At 36.6% G+C, this 18,795-nt stretch overlaps 1 protein-coding gene and 1 long non-coding RNA gene across 4 annotated transcripts; both read right to left on the bottom strand.

The window, feature by feature from the left end:
* Window positions 1–14,767: 14,767 nt before the first annotated feature.
* On the bottom strand, window positions 14,768–15,706 carry LOC125234918. Its single transcript, XR_007178031.1, has 2 exons — window positions 15,197–15,706; window positions 14,768–14,975 (listed from the first exon to the last, which is right to left on the bottom strand). It is a non-coding gene; the product is annotated as an uncharacterized LOC125234918 (long non-coding RNA).
* A 1,056-nt stretch (window positions 15,707–16,762) lies between these two features.
* On the bottom strand, window positions 16,763–18,558 carry LOC125234917. 3 transcript variants are annotated; one of them, XM_048141338.1, is made up of 4 exons: window positions 18,469–18,558; window positions 18,099–18,141; window positions 17,350–17,379; window positions 16,763–17,108 (listed from the first exon to the last, which is right to left on the bottom strand). In XM_048141338.1, exons 1-4 carry the CDS (start codon window positions 18,481–18,483, stop codon window positions 16,819–16,821), a joined length of 378 nt encoding a protein of 125 aa, XP_047997295.1. In that variant the 5' UTR covers window positions 18,484–18,558; the 3' UTR covers window positions 16,763–16,818. The 3 variants fall into 3 exon arrangements, with proteins under 3 accessions (XP_047997295.1, XP_047997296.1, XP_047997297.1); XM_048141339.1 differs by having other exon boundaries at window positions 18,481–18,554; XM_048141340.1 differs by having other exon boundaries at window positions 18,099–18,143; window positions 18,368–18,491.
* Between the last annotated feature and the right edge of the window lie 237 nt (window positions 18,559–18,795).

Raw genomic sequence — 18,795 nt, forward strand, 5'->3', positions numbered from 1 at the left:
GAAAATCTATTACAACCGGCTAAATCACCCTACAAAGTAAATTTACTGACCAAAAACAAACTAAGACAATATTTACTTAAAAATAACATGAGGAAACGGAATAATTTTAACCACGCATTTCTGAGGCCAAAAAAAGGAATAAAATGTTATATGTAGGTATACATATGAGGAAATTTTGGTTTATTTTTTATTTTATTTTTAAGCTGTCCATTGTAATTCAACGTGGAAATGCTGGGAGCGTCAGGGGCACTTTTGCACCGGGAACGACAGGGAATAGTTTATTTGGATAGTTTTAAGTTTTTATTGTGATTTGTGTGTAATTTTCTAACATTGACATTAATAATTTTTTTTTTTTAATGTGAAGTGTGTGTGTCTATTTGTTTGTCCGTCTTTCACGGCAAAACGGAGCGACGAATTGACGTGATTTTTTAAGTGGAGATAGTTGAAGGGATGGAAAGTGATTTTTGTCTCTTTCTAACGCGAGCGAAGCCGTGGACAAAAGCTAGTAGTTACATAAAAAGTAAATGTTATTCATAAAACTGGCACTTAAAATGAGTTTTAACGTTTTTAGGGTTCCTTAACAAAAAGGTACAACAGGAACCCTTATGGTGCGACTCTGTCCGTCTGTCACATTGTTAAATATCTCGAGAACTACTTATGCTATCGACATGAAATTTGGAATAGTTATAAACATTGTGAACCTCTACAAGTTGAAAGTATTTTTTTTTTTAATTAATTAATATAAATGATAGAAAATGGCCAAAATGAAAGGTCAAGTGGGGTCAAGTGAGGGGTATCATTAGAAAGAGCTCAAATTGTACATATCAAAACTATTTTTTATAATTTTTTGGTTGTGGAAAAAAATGTTTTTGAAGGAAAATGTAAAAAAAAATACCGTTCCCCCCCTTATCTCCGAAGTTTACCAACATAAATTTATGAAATTTTCACCAAACATGGCTATTATAATGAATATTACAGGAAAAATAAAATCGTACACCTATCTTGAAAACTTTTTTTAATGTATAAAAAACCTTTCAGATTTACATTTTCAATTTCAACACCCTTGCGGGTGTTTATTATACCTGTATTTTTTAACAAAATAACAATGAAATTACTTGCTTTCAAATAGAGGCAAAATGGTTAAAATCGGTTCACGCAATAAACAATTATTCCATAAAAATCATCTTCCATACTAGCTCGCGCGCATTAGTTTACTCAATTTGCCGATAAATGTCGCTGTACGTTGAACGCTCATTTCCTACATCGCGTTTTTCCTGATATAATGAGGTCGGTTCAGGAGCGTCCTTGCGACATGTCGTAAGTCGTAAACTATTGAAGTCGAATAGTCTTGATTTTATTTGGACGTTGTTTACAATAAAATTGTATATTAAAATAGTTACTTTGAGATTACCCCTCCCAGCTCTTAAGAACTACTTAAAAAAATCATTGATGTTAAAGGCTTATTACAGAGTCGAGGACTATTTGACAGACAAACATGCATGGCCCGAACCAGAAACTACAAAAAACGAATAGCAATTAAAATAATTGTATTATGTATAGAGGACACAGTTCAGATAAGAAAGCACATCAAATATTTTATATTTTATGTTGTGTAGGTAAATTACATATTTAATGATATTGAGATTCATATTATCTTTTTCTTCTATGACAATTTGATATGTTTTCTCTGAAGAAGAACGACGTATTATTAAGCAATAATATAATTTATTGAAATTGATTTCCATAGAGTACCTAGTCTGTTCATATTCTTTGATGAATACTCTTGCATGTTAAATTGTATGTTGTTATTTAATGCATGTTAATTATAAGATGTAATGTTTTGAAAAGAAGTTGCCCGCCGAGTTTCTTGCCGGTCCCATAGTGGATACCCCCTCCCAACTGAGGGGGGACTGAAATCTTCTCGAGGCTGAGGCGTAGGGTTAGAGCCGGCGTAGCTTTATTTGACGTTCATATGCGCATTGTAATATGCCTACTTGAAAAATAAATATTTCATTTTCATTTTCATTTTCGAAGATAGACTATTCTCCATAATGTCATCAACGCCGTTAAAAAAGCCTTTTGTACTGAGTAACAACATATTTTTTTTTTCGATTTAGGTAATAACTCTAAAAAAAAAATATTTTAGTAAAATGAGATCGAAATCTGTTAAAAAAAAAAATGGCACCTTGTATAAAAACTTAATAATATTAAAAGAAACAAGACTTAGTTTATATTAATTAAAACTAAAAGCTTGTAAAGCTAGAAATAATGTACTTCTAAAATATCTTCAGTGCTCAATAAATTGATTAAATTCGATTGTTATCCATAAATCATTATCCGATCCGATATCGGATGTTGATTTTATCCAAGATAATGTATGGGATATCGGTCCGACATCCGATATCGGATCGGATAATCTGAAAACGCACTAAGGGTATCAAAGTTTTTTGATGCAAATTTTATGTTGTTCCCTTACATTATTCAATTTAGGTATTTATTTACAGTAAAGTGTTTTTAGTTTTACAGTAGATACGTAAGTAAACATTTTCATTTCTTCAGTTGCCTGGGTAAATTGTTCGTATTTCACTCGGTAGCAAAGTTTGTTTAACCATTGTCGTATCAAAACTACTTGAAAACCATAACAAGTTTTTGAACCTGAATTGAGCTTGAGATCTTATGAGTTTGAGTTTGGTTGGGTTTCTTTATTTCATAACAAGCTTTTGCCCGCGGCTTCTCTTGCGTTAGAAAGAAACAAAAAGGTAGCCTATGTCACTTTCCATCCCTTCAACTATTTCGACTTAAAAAATCACGGCAATTCGTCGCTCCGTTTTGCCGTGAAAGACAGACAAACAAACAGATACACACACTTTCCCATTTATAATATTAGTGTGGATGATAAATCGTACATACCTTACGATCTATACGTTTTGGCATTAAATTATGGATTTATAATTATTACATCCTTAAAGATATGTCGTATACCTACTAATTAAACTACAGTCACACCTCGGACACTGGCCATCAAATATATGAAAGAGTTGCGTTCCTAGCACACATGTCTAAGCTCGTGTAGGTGAACGCGTACTAAGCTTGTATGAGTGAAATATGACAGGTCGATTGTTCGCATTTTTGACAGGCGGTAACTGTGAGGTAACCGAGAGGAGGTGGGTGGCACTTTCAGCGGGGAGCGGGAGTGGCCATACTGTACGATAGTACTCTTTATTATACTGTGCTACAGTAGACCTAAACACTGAAAAGCAACCAAGAGCAATACTTAAGTACCTAAATACATTTTAAGGCCGTATCCAGCTTTGTAGTCAGGAGGGTCACGTGATCAAGTTCTAGGTTCGGTTCAGTCAAAGATTAAATATAAGATCATACCATCCCATACATTAAAATACGACCGCCTAAGAACGCGCATACACTGCACCACACATAGATGGCGCCACAAAAAAATGTCTTATAGCTTTCGATTACACTTGTAGATGGCGTTAAGTGTCACTTTTGACATAGATTTATGGCTCGAAAGTGACACTTAACGCCAATCTTCTACAAATAATCGATGGCAACAAGGCATTTTTTGTGGCTCTATCTATGAACTATATATTTTTATGCGTAAATGCGTCATTCTTACGCGATGTGTAGGCAAATAATCAAATGCACTCTAGATAAGACTATCTAGAATTGTTATTCAAGTACCCAGTTCAAGTCAAAAGTAGTGCACGAAGCCAAATCTGTTGAACAAATTTAGTTATTTATTCAATGTAATTTAGATAAATAATTATAAATATGTGTATATTTCATAATTTGTTAAGTATATAATGTTTTAAATACTTGTGTATTTGTTTTTTTGCCAACCATACTATGCCACCAATACAGCACGCTGATTCTTAGTTCTTATATTTAATCTATGGTTCAGATTAGGCTCCAGGGACCCAGATCTCCAGTCCTGGATTCGCGTTTGATAGACTAACCCCCAGATTCATAAACGTTTACTAAAATTAATAAGCCGGTAATAATGTTTCGTCGCTTTTCGACGTATGATCGAAAGACAAACGATTTCTACCGGCTTGTCAACTTAGTACTTAAATATTTATGAATAAGCGTTAGTACATTATAAATATTAATGAATAAGCGCTTCCAGGTCTTTATTTATGTATTTGATAGATCATTATTACTAAAAAACGATATAAAATGCAAAAATTGCGGATTTAATCCAGATGGCACTATCCTACGACAGTTTTTGTCCGAGGCACCATCGAACTGCCGATATCGGCAGGACGCTTCCGACATTTTTGGCAAGCCGGACCCCCCGCCAGCTGTCGGCCGATAATATTTGTATGTGTGCGTTTATAATGTAGGTATACGTTTGTAGTAGTGTGCGTGACAAAAATGGCATCTATTAAACAGCTGTTAATGATGAATTTCTGTTGAAAAAAAAAAAGATCGGTATTCATCGGTCCGAATTGCGGATACTATTTTTTTCATCTTTTAGTAGATATAGTTGAATGTAAAATTATTTATTTTAGCTGCCACTCTTGAGTATTTTTATGATCGTTATTTAAATTTTACAATAAAATATTTGAAATGTAGTGCGTATAATTATTAAATATAAAAAAAATATATATATTTTTTGATACAAAATCATACTTCATTGATTTGGAACAATGCGTTTTATCGGACCGACATCCGACACTATCGGAAGCGTTTATCGGGTGTAGGATGTCGGTCCGACACCCGATATCGGATCGGATAATGTGAAAACGGCCTTAGGTACACTTTTATTCACAGTAATAAGGAAGCCAGCCACGTCAGTGCCAGCCACGTCAAGATGACTCACGTTAGATTAGGACGAAACGAGACGGGACAGGAGGGCGGGCCGGCACTGGTGGTGTCCCGTGAGATCCCGGGACAGAAAGAAATTGACAGTTTGGCCCGTTCTAGTGTGAGTCGTCATCCTTGAGTCAGTCAGGGCCCGATTACAAAGATTTTTCCCAATGGTTGAATAACCCAGTCAATCCACAATTTAAAATATATATTTTAAATTAAAGTCCTAAAGAACATTTGTTTATATCATAAATTGAATATACAAAGGAGCTATTAAACAATTTAATATCAAATAAATGTGAAGAAAGGGGTACTTAGGTAGGTACTTAATTCGGGTCCATAGGTATCGGGTCGCATATATTTTTTTGTTATATCTTCTATGCGCATAACAACTTATGGCATCATCATCATGGTCCAAGAGCTGGCAGGATTTTGGAGTAGGTCCTTGAGGCAACCTGGAAAGGTGCTCAGATGCTTCTCTGATCATAGCCAACATCAGGTCTGCAAGTCTGGCAGCTGGGGAGCGGGGCTTTATCGAGCTATGAATTTTTAAAGATTTAATTTTTTGAGGCCCAAAAAAGGTGTTTGAGGCAACCTGGAATTATTAAAAAGTGAAAATAGAGTTCCTCAGAAGTCGCATAGTATTTATGCCAGATCATTTGGCCGGGTCCTTCACCGTGCCAGAACGGTACAAAGTGGTAAAAAAAAAAATTCCAAAAAAGGTTCTTGAGGCAGTCTGTCATTTTTACCAGTGAAAGATGAGGGTCTAAATAGCCATGGAAAAATAATGCCATGACATGAGGTGGGGTCCGTACCCTGCCATTCGATCTTGAAAGTCAATTTTTTAGTTTTTCGTAAATAACTCGTAAACGGTGGCCCACAGCAAAAAAATATGTTAAACAGAAAATATCTACATAAAATTTCCTACAAGAAAGGTTATGTACGTTTTTTCGATAGGATCAATATATAAATGGATAATTTAGTAAGAAAGTTTTTTTTAATCGATTACATGCTCCGTTTTTCGTCAATACCTCGTAAACGGTGGCCCACAGCAAAAAATTATGTTAAACAGAAAATATCTACATAAAATTTCCTATAAGAAAGGTTATATAACTTTTTTCGCTAGGATCAATTTTTTAGTTGGAAAGTATTTTTAAATAGATATTTGGGCCGTTTTTTGTTGATAACTCAAAAACGGTGGCTCACAGCCAAAAATAATGTTAGACAGAATTAATCTACATAATATTTCCTACAAGAAAGGTTCTAAACGTTTTTTCGCTAGAATCAATATTTTAGTTGAAAAGTATTTTTAAATACATTTCATGGGCAGTTTTTTGTTAATAACTCGAAATCGGTGGCCCACAGCCAAAAATAATGTTATACAGAATTAATCTACATAATATTTCCCACAAGAAACGTTCTATAACATTTTTCGCTAGAATCAATATTTTAGTTGGAAAGTATTTTTAAATAGATTACATGGGCCGTTTTTTGTTAATAACTCGAAATCGGTGGCTCACAGCCAAAACTAATGTTACACAAAATTAATATACATAATATTTCATACAAGAAGGGTTCTATAACATTTTTCGCTAGAATCAATATTTTAGTTGGAAATTATTTTTAAATAAATTTCATGGGCCGTTTTTTGTTAATAACTCGAAATCGGTGGCTCACAGCCAAAACTAATGTTACACAGAATTAATCTTCATAATATTTCCTACAAGAAAGGTTCTATAATATTTTTCGCTAGGATCAATATTTTAGTTGGGAAGTATTTTTAAATAGATTTCATGGGCCGTTTTTTGTAAATACCTCGTAAAAGGTGGCCTACAGCTAAATAAAATGTTTACGAGAAAAAAATCTACATAAGATTTCCTACAAGAAAGGTTCTAAGTATACGTTTTTTCGCTAGAATCAATATTTTAGTTGGAAAGTATTTTAAAATGGGCCGCTTTTTGTTGATAACTCAAAAACGGTGGCTCACAGCAAAAAATAACGATATACAGAATTAATCGTCATAATATTTCCTACAAGAAAGGTTCTATAAGATTTTTCGCTAGGATCAATATTTTAGTTGGAAAATATTTTTAAATAGATTTCGTTAGCCGTTTTTTGTAAATACCTCGTAAACGGTGGCCCACAGCTAAATAAAATGTTCACGAGAATAAAATCTACATAAAATTTCCTTTAAGAAAGGTTCTATACGTTTTTTCGCTAGGATCAATATTTTAGTTGGAAAGTACATATTTTGAAATAGATTACATGGGCCGCTTTTTGTTAATAACATCAAAAACGGTGCCCCATTACCAGAAATAATATTAAACAGAAATAATCTATATAATATTTGCTACAAGAAACGTTATGTAAGATTTTTCATTAGGATCAATATTTTAGTAGGACAGTATTTTAAATAGATTACACGAGCCGTTTTTTGCAAATAACTCGAAAACGGTGGTCCACAGCTAAATCAATCTTCAACGGGAATAACAAACATAAAATTTGCTACAATAAAAGTTTTGTACGTTTTTTCGCTAGGATCAATAATATTTAAATAGATTTATTTATTTATTTACACAAAGAAAATTACACAGTATGACAGTATACAAAACTAAAGCACCGTGAATTTTAAATAAACATTACAACAAGTAACACAAAATTAAATATTAAATAAACAGCAAAATCAAAACATGACGCTCGTATAGCCCGGTCTACTGCCACGAACCATGTCTGTTTTTTTGATTACATGTTGGAAAAGATGGACTCGCACCACCAAGTAGATGCGATATACTTCGATTTCAAAAAGGCATTCGACTTGGTCGACAATGACGTACTACTGCAGAAATTTGCAGCACTCGGTTTCACCCCAAAGCTCTTGTCGTTTTTTGCTAATTACTTGAAAGATCGTAGCCAATACGTGCAAATGTCGAACTTCCGGTCTAGAGAATATTATACGCGTTCGGGAGTTAGCCAGGGGAGCAACTTGGGTCCGACACAGTTTCTTATTATGGTAAACGACCTTTGCAGTAGTATTGTTGGGGCGCATTTTCTCCTCTTTGCTGACGATCTCAAGTTAATGTTGCCAATAGATAGTTCCTTGGACTGCGACTTTCTCCAGCAGATGGTGGATACAGTGTCACGGTGGAGCGCTAAGAACAAGCTGGAGCTTAACGCTAAGAAATGTAAAGCCATCACATTTACTAGGTCAAAAAACCCGATCACAGCGAGCTACCATCTTTCTGGCTTTCCGCTGGAGCACGTTTCCGCCATCCAAGATCTTGGTATTGGGTTGGATACTAAGCTCAACATGCACGATCACATCATAAGCATTTGCAAGAAGGCTAACAAGACGTTGGATTTTATTTCATGAGAACAGCCGCACAATTCAGTGACGTGAAAATTGCCCTACTATTGTATAATGCGTATGTCAGAAGCAAATTAGAGTATAATGCGATATAAACGCGTATAAACGCCCATCTGCTCGCAAGAATATCAACATTAGGTGCCACGTCTAAAAACTCATTCACTATTTGCAGTGCACGAACTAGCGGTTACTTGCGGCAAAACACGGTTCGAGCGGCCGGCACCGCCAGTAGGGGGTGCCTACATTCACGAAAAGCATATTTCGTCACAGAGAGAACAAATAGACGGACCAGCTGGGATACTAAAACCGGGCAATCTGACTCCCCCTTCAAAATACCACATGCAACAGACATCAGCACGACATTACGCCTAACTTCTAACGAGAAGAAACCCAACGTCCCCAAAAGGAATTTTGTTGGGTACAAGAATCGGTAATACCCGTACATTTTTTTATAAAAGAAACGCAAAAATGTTTTTTGGACCTTTTCGAGCAGCAGGATGTAGGGCGCTTCATGGGGATTCCAAACGGCTGAGGCTGTCTCAAGCTTACTTCTCACCAGGGTAGTATAAAGAAGCTTTATGTCCCTGGGATTGTCAAATTCTTTGACGTTGCGGACAACAAACCCAAGCCTGCGGTAACAGTCTGCAGCAAGCATTGTCATGTGCTCATGAAAGTTAAGGTGGGAATCTAAAACATAACCGCACAGTTGTCAACATTGAACTGAAGTTTCAGAAGTTTGTTTACAAGACTCAATTCATAAACCCGATCAATATCACTTTGTAAAGATTGTAAGTCAGAATCTTCCTGGACCCTGTAAATTAGTTTCAGGTCGTCAGCATAGAGTAGGCATTGCGCATGCTTAGGCACCAAGGCAAGATCATTGACCATAACACCAAAGAGCAGAGGACCCAGAATAGAGCCCTGACTGACCCCGGAACGGGTGGGGTAGGCACTCGACACAAAGCATCTGTGCTGCACATATTGCCGTCTATCACGTAGTCAATTTAATTCTATACGCAATGAACATGGAGGCATCCTGGACCTGGTGTTAAGCGGGCTCGATCCCGAGCGAGTGAGTGTATCAGATGACGTCTGCGCGCTGGTTCCCATTGACGCGTATCATCCCCCGCTTTTAACCGCCATTGCGCTGCCGAGAGGTGGTGAGCCTTTCCCACCGCAGCGTTTGACCGGTAATACCAGTAGCCCCACGCCTCAACCAGAATGGGATTTTCGTAAAGCCGATATTAGTGCGCTATACAAAGCTTTAGGAAACATAAGTTGGAATGAAGTGTTTAATCATGACCGTGTCGATTCAGCTTGTAATATATTCTATGAGAAACTAAAACAGTGCATTTCGAATGTTGTTCCACTTAAGTCTAAGCGCAAGTCTTCATTTCAAAAGTACCATTATCCGAAATGGTATACAAAGGAAATTATACAGACCATCCAAAATAAATATTTTCATTTTAAAAAATTTAAAGAATCCGGCGCTATCCACAATAGAGAACTTTTTAAATATTACAGATCTCACGCAAAATATTTAATAGATCAGGCCTATTTCCAATATAAAAAAAATGTTGAACGCGACATCGTCAATAATCCGAAAAAATTCTGGGAACATGTGAAAAGTAAGCGAAATGATCGATTTCAACGAAACGAGTACACTTACCGAGATGAACCGGTGTCAGGGCAGGAAGCTGTTAATGCCTTTGCAGAATATTTTAGTAGCGTATTTCAGGTAGAAGAACCGCGATTAGATGTCTCAGAGGCTGTGCGAATGAGCAAGGGGGACGCGTCGTGCGTAACCGTAGACAAGGTCAACATGTCCGACCTGACTCGTGCGGCGAATAGACTGAAACCACGCTCTTCTGCGGGACCTGACGCCATTCCTCCATTTTTAGTTAAAGATTGTATATCCGTATTTAAACTCCCACTGTTACACATTTTTAACCTGTCTTTAAAAACGGCCACCTATCCTACATGCTGGAAAGTATCTAGAGTCACACCAGTACCCAAATGTGGTTCTGGGTCGGACGTTACCGGTTATAGACCAATAGCGGTACTTTCAGTCTTCGGCAAGTTATTTGAAACAATCATTGACCATCAAATTAGTCAACAAATTGTAGTTCAACTTGACGACAGTCAGCACGGTTTTCGCAAAGGCCGTTCTACCATTACAAACCTCACCGATTTTGTCGACTATGCAACTATGGCTATGGATGGCCGGCGTCAAGTAGACGCCGCGTACTTCGATTTTAAAAAGGCATTTGATGTAGTCGATAATGACATCTTACTTCAAAAATTCGCGGCAATAGGTTTCTCACCTCAACTCATCAGTTTTTTTGCGAACTATCTACATAACCGTAGTCAGTACGTTCGACTAGCAGGCTATGACTCTCCACCGTACTTCACTCGCTCAGGAGTGAGCCAAGGAAGTACGCTTGGTCCAACCCAGTTCCTGATAATGATTAATGATTTGCCGAAGGTTGTTAGTACTGCCAAATGTTTAATGTTTGCAGATGACCTGAAACTGTGTCTAGATATAAAAGGTCAAACAGATTGCGAACTCTTACAGAAAGACATCGACGCAGTTGCCCAATGGAGTATGGATAACAGACTTCACTTTAATACATCTAAGTGCAAGGTGATAACTCTTACGAGAGCAAAACATCCTATAACAGCGACATACCACCTCAATAATACCGAGCTTCAGAGGGTGCATGACATACGAGACCTTGGACTGACTATAGACACCCAACTCGACTTCCGACAACACATTACTATGACGTGTAAAAATGCATGTAAAGCTCTAGGTTTTATTATGAGAGTAGCTTCCCAATTTGCAAGTACAAGAATTGCCCTGACATTATATTATGCGTACGTTCGGAGTCGACTGGAGTACGCTGCCATCATATGGGACCCTTATGAGGTCAAGTACATAATCAGCCTAGAGAGAGTGCAACGAAAATTTGCCAGATACATATATAAAAGAATATATGGATACTATCCATATTTATATCCTTCCTGCTTTGTCCTAGGAATGGTTGGTCTCGACACACTGCAGTTCAGGCGACAACTATCTTTAATCGTGCATTACCATTCTCTGGTTCATGGCGGGATTGACAATCCCATTGTCCTAGGTCGAGTAGGCCTGGCAGTTCCATCGCCAAGCTTCTGTCTCGAAGGCACGAGTTTAGGTGGCGCGCGCCCCGCGCGGCGGTGCCGACGTCTGCTGGCTAATCCTGACACGCGCACTGTAAGGGCCGCTAACGCGCCTACTGCCCGTGCTATTACACTAATAAATAACGTGCTAACTCAGGTCCCGGATGCTGACATATTCGCCGATAAGTTGAGCAAGTTTATGAAAGCCACAATGTCAGCTCTGAGCTCTATCTAGTGTAGTTATCGATAAAAATATGTTTTGATTCTTATTTTGTTGTTGTTTGTATTTGTCTCATTTGTTTCTTTTTTCTGTTATTTATTTTTCTTGTAATTCAAGTTTGTTGAACTGTGTAAATTTGTTTTAACTGTGCTTATATATATATATATATATATATATATATATATTTACCGTGTAAGTGTTTTGGTGTTTACTGTTAACTTATATGAGTGAAAATAAACGAAATTGAAATTGAAATAACTAGCAAAAAGGCAAAGCAGTTTAGGCGAGAAACCAATGCTGCATAATTTGCTTAAGAGTACGTCGTTATCTACGCGATCAAAGGCTTTTTTTAAATCAAAGTACAGCACGTCCACCTGTATCCCTCTATCTCTTAGCGCGAAACGGAATCAACCAAGGTTAAGAGGCCTTATTCCTAAAGAAGAGCGTTTTTTGCAAAATGTAACATTTTTCATTCAAAACTATAATGAAACTATACTTAAGTGATTATTAAAAAACTGATAATGTTTCTAAAAGAACATATCTTAAGCTAGTTAATCATAATATAATATTTTAAAATATGTTTTTTTATACTTAAAACAAATCAGTTTTTTCGGTAGACGTTTTCAAATTTCGTAGTGGGATCACTCGTTTAGAATCGTGATTGTGCTGTTAAATATGTTATTTGGGGTAATAAATGATCACAAATCACAATCCTATTTGTTATATCCAGCACTATTTGTAAGTGCGATATCCGGACGGCCTGATATTTTTTCGTCTATCGCGCGACCATGCTCCCCGTGCTGTACGAGGTAATCATAGTTTGACATTTTAAGATTTATTTGAAATGGTGGATAAATAACCTTCCGTATCTTCCCCATTTTTCGATAAAAAGAGGTTTACATTATGTATTTTTCCTGCGATTCCTGCATTTATTGTAACTCTTAAATAATATTATCCTAAACTAGAACTTCTTGTTGACATATAAGAAAAAATTATACATATAGGACATACCTTTCTGTCGACAGACATTTTTTTAAAGCACCTAAAATTCGAATAAAATACACTGTTGATACGGGCCCGCTCAGTCTGCGCCGAGCGCTCGTAGACAACGGACTTGCGTTCGATCGTCCGGCGCTCCTTGCTTTCGTAAGTAGCTAGATAGTTCCGAGAAATGCTGTATACTGCGACTTAACAAATCTTGATCCCGTGGGTGGCAAACAGGCATACGGTCTTATATATAGCTGCAACCCCACTGATTTCTAACCTCTCCCTATATCTGGAGAACGGCTAAACCGATTTCGACGGTCGAAGTGTCTTTGTATAGAGGGAGCGGGGAGACGTGTGGGAAAAATATGGAATTTGGTCTGCGACTCTTGGGTCAAAAAATGTTGGACGGCCTGGCTAAACGGGGGAGATATTGGGGGGTGCTCGACCAAATGTCATAGAAGACCCTGGGTAGTTTTTGAAGCCGCCATTTTTTTTTTCAAAATGGCCGACTTTTTTTTTGTCGATTTTTCAAGTTTATCCTAGAGTGCTCAGATTTTGGTCATAGAATCTCTCTAGGGTCTAGAATAAAATGATATAAAAATTTTTTGAAAAATGCTACAAATGTGAAAAAAATTTCCACTTTTTTTGTATGGCAACTTTTAAACCGTAAGAGATAGCCGGGGGGTGCTCGATCAAATGTCATACAGGAGCCCGAGTAGAAAAAAGTTGCATCAAAAAATTCAAAATGGCCGACTTTTTTTTTCAAGTTGGTCCGAGCGCGCTGAAATTTTGCATGCGGAGAGGTATGGGCCCCTAGAATACAAATGTCAAAAATTTTTTATCGAAAATCCAAGATGGCCGCCGTTATGGCAAAATAATTTTTTCTAGTATTTTCGCGAGCCCGAAGGGCGAGCTTCAGGGTGGGAGGCCGAAGGCCGACCCGCGGAGGGCCGCAGGAACGGAGCTCACCTTTAGGCTCCCACCCGGGCCAAATCCAAGTAATTTCACTGCGGGCATAAAGTGCTCCCATACAATTTCCTTACAAAAGTGTCTTAAACAAGCGTAACCGGCGGGCCGAAGGCCCGACAGTGGAGCTTCGGAGCCGAGCGAAGGCCGAAGGCCGAGCTCCGCGTAGGGCCTAAGGCCCGGAGCGTCCCTGATCGACTCGCCGGCGGTCCGGGAAGTTGGAAAAATACTTTCCAACTAAAATATTGATCCTAGCGAAAAATATTATAGAATCTTTCTTGTAGGAAATATTATGAAGATTAATTCTGTGAAACATTAGTTTTGGCTGTAAGCCACCGATTTCGAGTTATTAACAAAAAACGGCCCATGAAATCTATTCAAAAATACTTTCCAACTAAAATATTGATCCTAGTGAAAAATCTTATAGAACCTTTCTTGTAGAAAATATTATGTAGATTAATTCTGTCTAACATTATTTTTGCCTGTGAGCCACCGGTTTTGAGTTATCAACAAAAAACGGCTCAAATATTTATTTAAAATACTTTCCAACTAAAAAATTGATCCTAGCGAAAAAAGTTATATAACCTTTCTTATAGGAAATTTTATGTAAATATTTTCTGTTTAACATAATTTTTTGCTGTGGGCCACCGTTTACGAGGTATTGACGAAAAACGGAGCATGTAATCGATTAAAAAAAACTTTCTTACTAAATTATCCGTTTATATATTGATCCTATCGAAAAAACGTACATAACCTTTCTTGTAGGAAATTTTATGTAGATATTTTCTGTTTAACATATTTTTTTGCTGTGGGCCACCGTTTACGAGTTATTTACGAAAAACTAAAAAAATGACTTTCAAGATCGAATGGCAGGGTACGGACCCCACCTCATGTCATGGCATTATTTTTCCATGGCTATTTAGACCCTCATCTTTCACTGGTAAAACTGACAGACTGCCTCAAGAACCTTTTTTGGATTTTTTTTTTTACCACTTTGTACCGTTCTGGCACGGTGAAGGACCCGGCCAAATGATCTGGCATAAATACTATGCGACATCAGTGCGCATACATATGGGCATTCATATTATTTTTTGTCATACTTCATTTGCTCTAATAATTAGTGTCATACTTAGTAGATGTCATATAGCTTTTATACATACAAATTTAAATTATAATGAATCTAATGTCATACCAACTAACAGCACACGTATTAGGTATGATAATTATTTTATGTACATATAACGATTTCTAGCATATTTATTATCAGCCATAATACATAGTTTACTAACTCTTCGTGCAACATTCATCAACTTGAAACATCAGTCTCTAAAAACTACATTTGAGGGATAGGAAGGTTTTTCAATTTGTTTTTTATTACAATAGAAAGTTGTTTTCGGTTTGCTCACGTTCAACCTAACACGCTCCTCCTCGCTTCGCTCGTCGTCGCACCTTTTTTTTTTTCGGAGTGGTAAAATGCGTTACGCATTCCCCCCGGCCAGGGAAGCCATTGGGGGGATATGTGGGACTCCCTCCTACTTACCGCCCTCTCCAGGGAGAGGAGGAGAGGAGGTATACCCACTAAAAACCACTCCTACGTCGCCCTTCTTCCTGTTATGAAGGAGCCATGGGATGCCGGAGATTCTACTATTCTACTATTCTCGTCGTCGCACCTAACTGGACTCTGTCACATAAGATTTGTTTTACTATATTTATTACTGAATTAAATTCGCATCTTAAAACAATTATAAATGAAACATATGAAGATCTCAGAAAAAAACCTTCTTTTCCATAGTCTCTGAAAAGTAAATTTGAGAGAAAGAAAGGTGTTATTTGTCTAAATAGAACAAATGTTTTTTATTACATTAAAAAACTATTTCCGGTTTGCTCACGGTCAACCTAATACGCTCCTCAAGATGCCAAGAGGCTCGCTTCGCTCGTCGTCGCACCTAACTGGACTCTGTCACATGAGATTTGTGTTACTATACTTATTATTATACATTAAATTCGCGCCTTAACACTTAATGTAAATGAAAAGTATTATGATTTCTAAATATATGACTTCATTTTTGTATATAATATTAATACTATCCATAGTAATACATCGAACTAAAGACAATTATGCTCAGCAAGTTTGACTTAAAATTTTATGAAAATTAAAAATATTGCAATAAAAAATATGATATAAGGTAAAATACCCCATAATGGACGGTGATGCCATTATGGACAAAAAAACACAAATCCTTAAAAATGAGTATCTAAAATAAGTTTCTAAAAACTGACGGCTATGAACCATAAACTAGAGTTGTAGAGCTGTTTCATTTTGAAGTTTCAATTAATTTGGTTATTTCTGAAGGATTTGGCGACAAGATAAAATTCACCAGTTTACTGAAAAATATATCAAGACGAATTCTTAGTAATGTTGCTAAGAGAGTTGAGTTCATGTATAAAATAATAAAAAAATAACGCACGGTGTAATCTTGAATGCGTTTTACTTACTGCATTAAGCATGAGATAAGGTATAAAACATACTAGTTTATTGCTTCAAAGATATAAAGAAATGACGTTATTTTGCGAGTGTCCATTACTGGACCCGAAAAACTGCGTACCTCCTATAATGGACAAGGAACAATTTACAAAACCAAAATTTACAAAAAACAATCCTATGTTAAAATAACCCAAACTAATTGTATTTGTGGTGTATAAAATTGACTCATTGCGTATCAGTTGGCTTTAAAAGTAAAATTTTAAACTTATTTCACTGTCCATAATGGGGGATCCATTACTGGAGAACTGCCGTCCATAATTGGAGAAAAAACACCTAGTTTTAATTTGTTAACTATGAAGAAACCAATAGGAGTATCTATTCTGCAATACGCTTGAAATGTAAAAGAAGGATAGGACATTCAAGATTTAACACGCTTAGCCGTAGAATTTTTACATTTATCAGTGAAATATCAAAAACAGGCGAATTTTTTTCTTAAACTGTCCATGATTGGGTCCGTCACCTTAACACAGCTATGACATGACGTAAAACAAGTACGTTCAAAAATTATTCTGACTTCAAAGTTTTATGACATACAATGTTACGTAAAAATGCTCTGACAATTGAAAATATGACAATAGTTCATAGGCCACCAGAATGTAACCACATAATTTCAACTCCATTTCAAATTTCTCTTAATGTTAAATGTTATCCTTTTAGCTATTAAAGGGATTCAAATAAAATGTAATAAAAATATTTTTAATGTCTTAAATTTTATTACTAGTTTAACTTAAACTCTATATCACTGTTTTAAATCATCTTCCAAACACAACAAAGTTTAATGATGATGTCCATATTCACCATCATAATGGTCGTGACCACCAAAGCTTTCGTGACCGTGGCTATCGTGTCCGTAGCTCCCATGACCGTGGCTCCCATGACCGTGGCTATCATGCCCATAGTTCCCGTGGCCGTGGTTGTCATGCCCAAAGCTCCCATGACCGTGATGGTCGTCGTGGTCGAAACTGCCATGTCCTCCGTGACCGTGGCTATCGTAGCTTTCGTGACCGTGACTTCGTGACCGTCGAAGCTACCACCTCCTGTAATGTCATACACGGATGGTGAGAATTTGTTAGTTACTAGTTTAACCAGGCCCCGTAGCCGAATGGCATTTCTGCGACGCGAAACGACATCGAAACGCCGCAGAAATGTAGTCTGGCTCTGTCGCGCCAATATGCAAGAGCCATAGAGATGATATTATCATGAAGCGTTTCGTGAGTGTTTGTGCATTCGGCAACGCACACTGTGGGTGTTATCAATTTTGTTGTTAGAAAGACTTACCAAAGTTGTCGCTGCCGTGGCCACCGTAGCCTGCGACAAAAAAAGGAATCATTAATTTTGAACACATATTTCTTTAAATTGGAATGTCCACCTCCAACTTTTTCGTGGATTTTCGCTGGCTACCAGTTATAATGTACAAAATACATATGTTTTGAAACTTTAATTATAAGTAACTCATTTCCGAATAAAGTTACTTCAGTATCTGTCGAAACATGGATATTAAAGTTTTTAACAAACCGTATAGGTATACCATTTTGCTAACGATCGATACTCAACATTTTTGGTAGTCAAGATCTCAACTTAGGTTAGGTTTATAGATACTATGGAGCTCTATGTAAAAAATAATAAAACATCATCATAATTTCAAATCCAATTTCGCCTGTAGGTATAGATAGACTTCACGTTTTCTTTTTGTCTCAAAAGATTTTATTAGATATACATGAGGCGGGTTGATCGGATGATTTATTAGATTTTTTACGAAAGTTAGGAACGTTTTGGGTAAAATGTAGGTTCACTTTTTTATTATTTTGGCTTCTGTTTTGAGCTTAAGTGCGTTTTCACATTATCCGATCCGATATCGGATGTCGGACCGATATCCCATACATTACGGGCGCCATCTTGGATTTTTTCTATTGAAATCCTTCCGACATCCGATATCGGATCGGATAATGTGAAAACGGCCTTATGATCACCTCCTCAGATATTGCTGGTTATAAAAATTATACCCTGTATGTGTGTAAGTCACTTACCTGGGTAAGCTAGGGCCGCAGCCACCAGTGTCGCCATAACAACCTGTGGAAAATAACAAATTAAAATTAACATTTCAATTTGTATGACCAACGTAAATGTAATAAAATAAATAAGATATTTACTATTTATTTATATGTGATATTCATAACTATTCTAAATTTCAAATTAATAGCGTATGTATCTCGAAAAAAATCACAAAAAAATAAATTATGTTCTCTAAAAAATCATAAACATAATGTGCCGAAATTACAATATTAGTGCCGATATTAATTACTGCCTAAATATCTCGAAAAAAATCACAATTTTAATATATTATGGGCTTCGATTCTTAGTAGGTTAATTACTGAAAAACAAACAAACGCAACTCACAAAAAACTTAACCATTTTTATGAGGTATTGACGGTATCTAATATCCTTTGGAACTATGCGATTTTAATGTCCAACTTGGCTTAAATACCATCGAAATCTGTTCATATTAACCTTAAAAAAATGAATGGTGTTGTTTGTTGACGTATAATAAGCTTAAACGATCGAACGAACGGCTTTCTATACAAATGAATACCCAATTTTCCTCTCTGGTTATGAAAATAATTTTAAATATTTTACGAGAAATAGTTACTGTTGTACTCAGCTGTGTTATAATGCTGATGATGATGATATCCTGCAAAAAAAGTTGTGATAGTAAAGGAAAATTGT

Source organism: Leguminivora glycinivorella, chromosome 16 (assembly GCF_023078275.1).
Source record: "Leguminivora glycinivorella isolate SPB_JAAS2020 chromosome 16, LegGlyc_1.1, whole genome shotgun sequence".
In the NCBI taxonomy this organism is placed as follows: domain Eukaryota; kingdom Metazoa; phylum Arthropoda; class Insecta; order Lepidoptera; family Tortricidae; genus Leguminivora; species Leguminivora glycinivorella.

Coding starts and splice junctions, on each gene's coding strand:
- LOC125234917 (XM_048141338.1), bottom strand. Junction 17,380..18,098: donor TGCGGCCCTAGCTTACCCAG/GTAAGTGACTTA, acceptor TTTTTGTCGCAG/GCTACGGTGGCCACGGCAGC. Junction 17,109..17,349: donor CCACGGCAGCGACAACTTTG/GTAAGTCTTTCT, acceptor ATGACATTACAG/GAGGTGGTAGCTTCGACGGT.